Source organism: Triticum dicoccoides, chromosome 1B (genome assembly GCF_002162155.2).
Source record: "Triticum dicoccoides isolate Atlit2015 ecotype Zavitan chromosome 1B, WEW_v2.0, whole genome shotgun sequence".
Classification (NCBI taxonomy): Eukaryota; Viridiplantae; Streptophyta; class Magnoliopsida; order Poales; family Poaceae; genus Triticum; species Triticum dicoccoides.
In genome coordinates, this window is record NC_041381.1 from 549379801 (window position 1) to 549389816 (window position 10016).

Here is a 10016-nt window from a genome sequence, read left to right on the forward strand (position 1 = left end):
TAAAAAGACAAATACTCCCTCCGTCCCAAAATTCTTGTCTTAGATTTGTCTAGATACGGATGTACCAAATCACGTTTTAGTATTAGATACATCCGTATCTAGACAAATCTAAGACAAGAATTTTGAGACGGAGGGAGTATCCAGGAATGGAGGGAGTATACAACATGGGGCATCCAGAAAAACTGTCATTATATGGTCTGATTCTGGAACCAGTTAATAAGGATGTGGGTTACATTGGATTTAGTGTCAAGTAATCAGGCTGTAAAGAAGCACTCTCTTATCAGGGCACTGCCCTTGGATATGTCAGCCTTTGAAGCTTGGGCATATACTATTAAGGCAGTAGTTGGTTGTCTGGTTGGCTTTTTTTTTCTAGCAGGAAGGCAACTAAGTAATAGATTGGCCTTCATATTTATAGACAATCAGCTGACAAGAAATTGGCAAGACTGTCTACATCTTTTACTAAAATTCAAAAGGACTAGCAGGCAACAGGCGCGGCATGCTGCCCGAAGGAAGCCTGGGTGAGCCCGTTGTTATGTATAGTAAACAAATTATTAGGCAGTACTATAAAATAAAGAAAATGCCTTTGGGCTCAATCAGATACGAGTGAATACTGGTTTTGCTCTCCAACAGAAAGTATGCAGTCAATACAAGTTTCTGATATGAAAAGTTAGTGTGTGGCCGCGAAAATTTCCGATGGGTGAAGTAGCAATTTATATGTAAACATTGTTCATCGGTTTACAGAAAATCTGGTTTCAGAAATGTAGAGGTATTTATTTTCTCTTCCTAAAGTTTACCTTCTCTTCTAGTTTCATTTATCTAATTACATTTACCATAGATTTTGACAGGGCACGTAGATATGAAACAGACATTTGCAGGCTGAAAGAAAAATAGAATAGTTTTCTCATCACTTGGATACCAAGAACAACTGACAAACACACGTATTTCTTTTGTTAACCTGGTGCCTAAAAGGCTGACTGTTGTTATCGTTTATATATAGACTTTTAACCTGCATGACACGACGACATAACAGTTGTGAAAGCAGTTTGAACATCAGAGGACAACAAAAGCCCCAAACGCCATATTTTTGTACACTGGGAGGCTTGTTATCAGTGAACAATGGTTGTTCGAGACGAAGACCTTGCAATTCTAACATTGAAATTGCTAGCACGTAGAAATAGTGTCTTTCTGCAAGAGATAAGAAATCTGAAGAAAATATTAGCAAAAAAAAAACAGTACACTTGCCATTCGCAGGGGAAAAACAAAAGGGTAAATTGTACTTTGAAGGTAAGAGAAGTATGCTAACAATAAGTGCACCATGATTTCTCTACAGATTATGTAATGAAACAGGGGAAGAATTTTTTGATCAAAGGGAGCCATCAAATACCTTACTGAATGATAAAGATACTAGCATGGTTTTCTGAAATTTATGACACCATATAACATAGGGGGTAGTTATCTCCTGGGAAGGGAGCCAATAGGTGCAAGGTATAAGATGTATTCTACATAAGGAAATGCCCAGAATTTTTTAGTACTTAGAAATTGAAGGAAAAAATAATGTGAACATGGCATATCTGATGCTTGGCACTACCTAACTGTTGTAGGCTATAAACATGGATAGTCATATCTTTATTGATTGGCCTATAAAATATCAAAAAAAAAAATAGTAGTGTCATGGTATCGACTATCAGTATTTGTAAAACAGGAAAATAGTAATACGATTTCACATTTACTGATTGTGATCAATAGCAGTTGTGCAGAATATTGTAAAACACGCTCTCACTAAATCTGAATGCAACTTTGTCTTAAAAGGAAAATTTGAAATGAATTACTTCAGTGCATAAACCCAAGAGTATCTTTTTGATGGCCTATAAATCACAGCTGATAGTAGTGGGAGAACATTTAGGTTGTTCAGACCATATATAATTCATACGCCAGGATTTTCATCCATGGCACAACCCACCATCCAGCATATATCTTCATCAAGTTATGGGAGATAATGGGGGATTAATTTATAAGTATAAACATCCATAGCAACACACTCTATCCAGCATATATCTATATATGTAAATGTGGATTGCCCATACTGGGATGAGTGGTAGGTGCGCTGAGCAATGCCGTCGCTGCGTCCATCATTTTGTGCCTCCTCGTTCTTCTCTTCTTGGTCCAGGAGACCAGGACTGAGTGGTGGCGCTGCTGTAGCTACTGTGCCGGCCGGTTAGAGATATGTTTATGCTGTCTCCATATCTCTGTGAGTTCGTCGAAATAATTAATCTGGTGCAGCTTCCCGCAACACACAACAATCTTCATCACATGAGATTTTATAAAATTTCTGTTCTACTACAGAAACTTAAGAATGGAGATAATCTGAAATAAAACACTAAATAACTATGTCACCTTAGTATCTACATAGGAGTAACAAATTTGCATATTAACATAGCATGGTCTAACTCAGTCAAATCTGAAGTTCGTTATGTCATTTAAAATTTTCTGCAACAAATTTAGATTTAGCAATTAAAACTAGATTTAAAAAATGGAAGGATATGTGGAGTACAGACCTTCATCAGAAAAGAGCAATTGTACATCAAATATTTCACTAAGTCACAACCCTAATAGGCATTTCAAAGCATTGGATGATGACTTTCATCATAGGATATATGCAATTTACAAAATTTCGAGGTGAAATATATACTTGGTCATATGGCAAAATTGCAGTCATCATAACTAAATTGACAACAAAGAGCAAACAAATTGAGATGTTGACTTTTTGACACATGTCTTACATAAAGATAGTGTGTGTCTGTGTGTGTGTGTCTGTGTGTGTGTGTAAGAAAAGGGGTTAAACTACATGGCACCACACCAACAATTGTTCTTCACTTCTGACTTAACCGCAAGAAATCTGTCAGAGTTTGTGTGTTAGTTCTAGGATCAACAATTGCTGGCCATTGTTTTGTTAAGCAATGCAATGGTTACTGAACACAAAATAGCAGATCAGATAAACAGAAAATATAACAAAACACTGTAAAAAAAATACACCTAATGTAAGGATAATTGTGATCATTATCTCCTACCTATGCAGCTATAAATAAGCATTAAATTCTAAAAACAAATAACGATATACAAGAAGGAACACCAGATAGTCAACGAGTTGTCCATTATCATGATTCATACTATCACATTATAAAGAAACAGGTTTCAGTTCACCAACACGAAAGCAAGCTTTTATCACCACAAGAATTTTACTTTGTTCACACGGGGGTAAAAGGCTAAGCTCTCCTCATATAACATGGGAACGAAAGGGATAATACTAGTGTCTGCTATATTCATCTCTTCCCCTGACTGGTCTTTAGAGCGTGTCAAACTATTCTCTGATGAAGTTGAAAGCATATTGGGTCTATTGCTAACAACCGGTACCTGGTCAAGTGAATGTAAAGTTTCAATTGTTTGCTCCACTGGATCATATAGACCGATTTTCCTCCCGGTGTTGAGCATGATCCTCCCATCATCGGGGTCAATAGCTAATGGCACCACAACATTTGTCTCCAGGGAATAGCCAGGACATGCTTTCAAGTGAATTATGCATGATCTGCCCCATTGGTCGTGCTCTAGTGCTGCCGGGTCTGCTAGAACAGCACACAACACTCCCGCGAGCTCAACCACAAACGCACGGCAATGGTTTCTGCTATGCCATCTCGCAAACCATGAAGGGCAAGGGATAACCTGAAACATTTTTGTAGTGATGTCGAAAGAGACAACGGCCCATTCCCAGCTCTGTCCCAACCTTGGTTCACTCATCCAGTACAGCATCCCATCAAGATAGGCAGGTGGCATATCATTCACGGGCAGAGGTGGTACCCAGTTCTGAAGGGCAGGCTCCCGGGAGCCGCACCACCGTAGCACGCATGTCAAGTGATACTGACGAGATTTGAAGTCCTTTTGGTGATAGAAGATTTGCACAATAACATGTTCACGAGTCGAGGGGTCAAAAGTCAAGCCAATATTCTTGTTGCCGACGGTAAAAGCATGCTCTTCTGCTTGAGGCATCCTCCAGTGTAGGCCCAAAGTTGGCCCCAAGGTAGAGTAGCACCAGAAAAAACCTGTACATGGGTTGCAGATATAGTCCTTTGTCTCGGTGCTTACCAGGTTCAGCCCATGGCAAGGCTTAGAGCAAACCAACTTCGTATCCAGCAATCTACTGTGGCTAGGAGTTCCTCGGAGACATATATTCAAAGGAGCAAAACTGAAGCCCAATTGTCCAGTGCCCTTGCCCACAAGCATGACCTTGGGCCTTCTGTCGATGTTCTTATGTTTAAAGTATGACTCAGTAAAGTTTTCATTCTCAATCAATCTGAGCCACTGCTTGCAGACCAATTTAGAGTGTATTGCTGATTTAGCTGGGAGGCGGAGTAGGATCTCTCTAGTCGCCTTAGCCTGGGTGGATGACAAGGCTATCTCTTCATCTGTTTTATGTACTGGAGATAAGGTCTCTTCAAATAAACTGAATCTTGAACTAGGGCGCTCGCATCGAGGAGATGAGTGTGTCTCAATGACTGAAAGAATGGTCTCTAGAGTTTCAGACCTAGGGTCATAGGTGTGAACCTTCTTCTCATACTTGTTGTCAACCTTGTTCTTACTAGTAGCGATGATTATCTTCTTCCTTGATGACCTGCAATCGCCAAAAGACCCAATAACTCTGAAAATTTGTGGCTCACGTAAATCTCTTCCCAGCAGTCCGGAGAATTTGATTTGATGATGCAGTGACCATCCGCCTGAGCCATAATCCAGCAGTTTCCAAATCTCCAAAGAGCATGACTCGGTTGCGAAGGTCTCGGACCATATACAGTTGGCCATGCATCTCCACTAGGTGCTCTCCTGATGACCAGGGCCTGGAAGTCGGGCGTGGTGCTGGTACCCAGAAGGGCGGTGACCCGGCGCATGTGAAGGTTTCCTCTGTGATCGAAAAGCATATGATGGCAACTCTTGATGTTATAGGATCCATCAACCAGTGCAGGCAACCGTTTGCGAACACAGGTGGTAATTTGTTCAGTGATGCATTGGTAACAGCGGAACTTACTAATTGGCGTAAGCTGGAGGGCACTCCACCGGCGACATGCCTCCAGCGATCGCCATGGCGACCTCCGGGCGTGTACACCTCACACCGAACCCCGACCTTGTCATGGCACATCCCGTTGATTAGCCTCACCACCTTGTGCTCCTTGGTGCGGGCATCAAACCCCAGCCCAGTAGTGGACCTTGATGCTATGTCAGTTGAAGGTGGCAGACGCGTGGTTGCCCGTGTGGCCGGGTTGCAGATGTAGTAAGCCATTGCGAGAGCATCGTAGAGAAGGGTGAGGCCGCAGCATGGTACCGGCGTCACTACCTCCACACAGTTGCCACGGGCGCCGTCAATGGTGAACAATAGGTGCCCCCGATCTCCGGTGCTGCCGCCTGATGATGACGGCGTGAAGGAGCGAGCATACACCGCGGTGGAGAGAAATCTGGCAGTGGGTGAGATGTAGAGCAGTTTCAGTGGTTCCCGCCGTGCGGCCAGGTGGAGGCTGCGGAACTCATCGGAGGAGAGTAGCGCGTCCCAGGAGCGGCAGACGGCCCGGAAGCGGAGGACGGATTTGATGGGGAGCAACTGCAGCACCTCTATGATCATCTCGTCAGGAAGCGACGCCGCCTTGTTCATCGACCTCCTCTCGTCCGGAAGCGACGCCGCCTTGTTGATCCTCCTCCTCTCGTCCGGAAGCAACGCAGCCTTGTTGATTCTGCTCCTCTCGTTAACCTCCGCAGACATGTCCCTCCCCTTACTGGTATGCATCTTCTTCCAACGTCCAATCGAGGTCTGAGACGAAATCAACACATAGGGATATATTATGTTTCAATGAAACCCACTTCTATTAGCAATTAAAGAGTATTCGATAGCTCAATTATGAAGTTCATCAGCTCAGATCGACAAGAAAAGAGAGTATTTGATAGCTCAATTATGAAGTTCATCAGCTCAGATCGACAAGAAAAGACAACTGCAAAACGAGATCTGACTGCTTGTCAGCTAAAAACGGAAGAGGGGGGGTTGGGGGGAGCTTCCTTACCGGCGAGAGGGGTGAAATCGCGTCCTGCGCTCTCAGGCTTCCTTCAGCCGGAGGTCTGCCGTTCTCGGGCGATGAATAGTGTCCGGCGGCGCAGGGCATAGACTCCGGAACCAGATCGTCTTCTTCTTCTGACGTAAAAAGAAGGACCGAACCCCTCCTCCACGAGCAACTTTTTTTTTTCGAGAATCACTTTTTTCTTTTTTTTTTTTTCGAGAGTACGCCAATGACGTATCATATTTTTATAGAAGGTAGAAAGCATAATTACAAGAAATATGGCTCGAGTGTGCATACACGGCCATACAAACATGACACCAACACCACCTAGCACGCCACTGGCAAAATTTATTCCAAGCCTAGCGTACACACACAAAGATCCACAAAGACCCCAGGGATTAAAAAACTAGCAATTGCACACAGATTAGGAAATAAAAAGAAAATTTGCCATGGCATTTTTTCAAGTAACACAACGCTTTATTCCAAGATCAATATGGTGAGGAATACACAGGTGATCCGGAGGATCGCCCAACCATACATATCGTTATGGGGCGAAAAATTCCCATGGCAAAATTTACACTATTCTTTCATGGAAAATATTCACATGGCAAAATTTACTTTGTTTTTGCCATGGCGAAAAATACTTGTATTCACACGGCAACTTTTAGTTTAATTTGCCATGGCAAAATTTACACTATTTTTGCCATGGCAAAAATATTTTTATTCATATGGAAAATTTTAGTTTAATTTGCCATGAAATTTTTTACACTATTTTTGTTATGGCAAAAAAAATACTTGTATTCACATGGAAACTTTTAGTTCAATTTGCCATGGCAAAACTACTTTTATTCACATGGACAAATTTAGTTTAATTTGCCATGCCAAAATTTACTCTATTTTTTCCATGGGAAAAATACTTGTATTCACATGGCAACTTTTAGTTTAATTTGCCATGGCAAAATTTACTCTATTTTTGCCATGGAAAATTTTACTCTATTTTTGCCATGGCAAAAATTACATCGCAAAAATACTTTTTTGACATGGCAAATTTTATTTTAATTTGCCATGGCAAAATTTACTCTATTTTTGCCGTGGAAAAAAATACTTTTATTTACATGGCAACTTTTAGTTCAATTTGCCATGGCAAAAAATACTTTTATTCACATGGAAAATTTTAGTTTAATTTGCCATGGCAAAATTTACTCTATTTTTACCATGGGAAAAATTTACAGTATTCTTCTATGGCAAAAAATACTTTTATTCACATGGCAAAATTTTCTCTATTTTTGCAATGGCAAAATTTACATGGGGAAAAAAACTTTTATTCACAAGGCAACTTTTAGTTTACTTTGCCATGGCAAAATTTACTCTATCTTTGCCATGGCAAAAATTTACACTATTCTTCCATGCAAAAAAATTACTATTATTCACATGGCAAATTTTAGTTTAATTTGCTATGGCAAAATTACTCTATTTCTGCCATGGCAAAATTTACTCTATTTTTGCCATGGAAAAATTTACATTATTCTTCCGTGGCAAAAATACTTTTATGCGCATGGCAAATTTTAGTTTGATTTGCCATGACAAAATTTACTCTATTTTTTCCATGGTGAGACTATTTAATGAACACAAATGGTATCTATAAAAGAATGTGAATGCATGCAAGTATATTGAGCGCAGCCAACTTGTTTGGTTGAAGAAGCTGTTGTCATCTATACCAATATAAAAAAACGCAAAGGGGCTGCAATTAATATCATACCAAATATTGCCCCAAAATTAACACACAAATAATTGCATACCTAATATCCGCGTGCAATTAATATATTGTCTAAATAATAACGTGTGTTGCACGTGCGCTTTTACTAGTGTATACGAGCACAAGAAAGATGAGCTAATTGATAAGCTACTGACATACACTTCTTTCCACGTTGTAGAACAAAGTTGCTTTCCAAATTGTGATTGCCCAAGCAATACAAAAAACACAAAAGTCAAACAAGTGACATGTTCTGGCTAACACAATTTTAGAAAATTGCCATGGCATTTTTACAAAAGAATTGCCATGGTTTATTGAGTACAATTTCTATAAATTGTCATGAAAATAGTACTAACAGCTTTAGAAATATGGCAAAACATATTATGTTTTCTTACCATGGCAATGAAAACATGATTTTGACATGGCAGCATACTTTGTTTTTCCATGGCAACATATTATGATGTTTTGCCATGGTAAGAAATAATTTAGATTTTGAATGGCAGCAAAAGTTGAGGCGACATGGCAACATATTTTGTGTTTGCATGGCAAAACATATTTTGACTTGCCATCAACTATAATTGCTAAAATTTGCCGTGGAAAATTGGTAATTAGCATCACATCAAAGTAAAAAAGTTTCTGCAATCCATGAATGACTGCGAAATGAGTCATATAAAAAATGCATCATATGGATTGAGCTAAACAAGGTGAATCACCATCAGTGATGAGCTAGTGACATAAAAACTGAACATGTCCTTCAACTGATAGGTCATGTCTCATGTGCAGCGGTCGAGTTCCTAGGCGCCCGAGCGGCCGGAGAAGATGAGGAGGTTGTCCCGTCGCCCATGGGCAGCGCCTGGTCGCCGTGCTACGTACGAGAAGATATGGCTGTGGAGGGTGCTACGGTGCAGGATGGTGATGACCCACAAGTATAGGGGATCGCAACAGTTTTCGAGGGTAGAGTATTCAACCCAAATTTATTGATTCGACACAAGGGGAGCCAAAGAATATTCTTAAGTATTAGCAGTTGAGTTGTCAATTCAACCACACCAGGATAACTTAGTATCTGCAGCAAAGGATTTAGTAGCAAAGTAGTATGAAGTAACGGTAACGGTAGCAAAAGTAACTGTAGCGGTTTGTAGTAGTTGTAACAGTAACAACGGTAAAGTAAATAAGCAAAGCACAATATGTGAAAAGCTCGTAGGCATTGGACCAGTAATGGATAATTATGTCGGATGCGATTCCTCATGTAATAGTTATAACATAGGATGACACAGAACTAGCTCCAATTCATCAATGTAATGTAGGCATGTATTCCGAATATAGTCATACGTGCTTATGGAAAAGAACTTGCATGACATCTTTTGTCCCACCCTCCCGTGGCAGCGGGGTCCTAGTGGAAATTAAGGGATACTAAGGCCTCCTTTTAATAGAGTACCGGACCAAAGCATTAACACATAGTAAATATATGAACTCCTCAAACTACGGTCATCACCGAGAAGTATCCCGATTATTGTCACTTCGGGGTTGTCGGATCATAACACATAATAGGTGACTATAGACTTGCAAGATAGGATCAAGAACTCACATATATTCATGAAAACATAATAGGTTCACATCTGAAATCATGGTATTCGGGCCCTAGTGATAAGCATTAAGCATAGCAAAGCCATAGCAACATCAATCTTAGAACATAGTGGATACTAGGGATCAAACCCTAATAAAAGTAACTTGATTACATGGTAAATCTCATCCAACCCATCACCGTCCAGCAAGTCTATGATGGAATTACTCACGCACGGCGGTGAGCATCATGAAATTGGTGATAGAGGATGGCTGATGATGACGACGGCGACGAATCCTCCTCTCCGGAGCCCCGAAAGGACTCCAAATCAGCCCTCTCGAGAGAGATTAGGGCTTGGTGGCGGCTCCGTATTGTAAAACGCGATGAATCTTTCTCTCTGATTTTTTTCTCCGCGAAAGCAAATATATGGAGTTGGAGTTGAGTCGGTGGACGTCCAGGGGGCCCATGAGGCAGGGGCGCGCCCAGGGGGAGGGGGCGCGCCCCTACCCTCGTGGACAGGGTGTGGGCCCCCTGACGCTATTTCTTTCGCCAATATTTTTATTAATTCTGAAAAGTTGCTCTGTGGATTTCCAGGACATTCCGAGAACTTTTATTT

The 10016-nt window shown here is 41.0% G+C and overlaps 1 protein-coding gene across 1 annotated transcript; it reads right to left on the reverse strand.

The window, feature by feature from the left end:
* Positions 1-4684: 4684 nt before the first annotated feature.
* Positions 4685-6200, reverse strand: LOC119348676 (putative F-box protein At1g33530). The gene is made up of 2 exons (XM_037616647.1): positions 6093-6200; positions 4685-5845 (listed from the first exon to the last, which is right to left on the reverse strand). Exons 1-2 carry the CDS (start codon positions 6189-6191, stop codon positions 4706-4708), a joined length of 1239 nt encoding a protein of 412 aa, XP_037472544.1. The 5' UTR covers positions 6192-6200; the 3' UTR covers positions 4685-4705.
* Positions 6201-10016: the final 3816 nt, after the last annotated feature.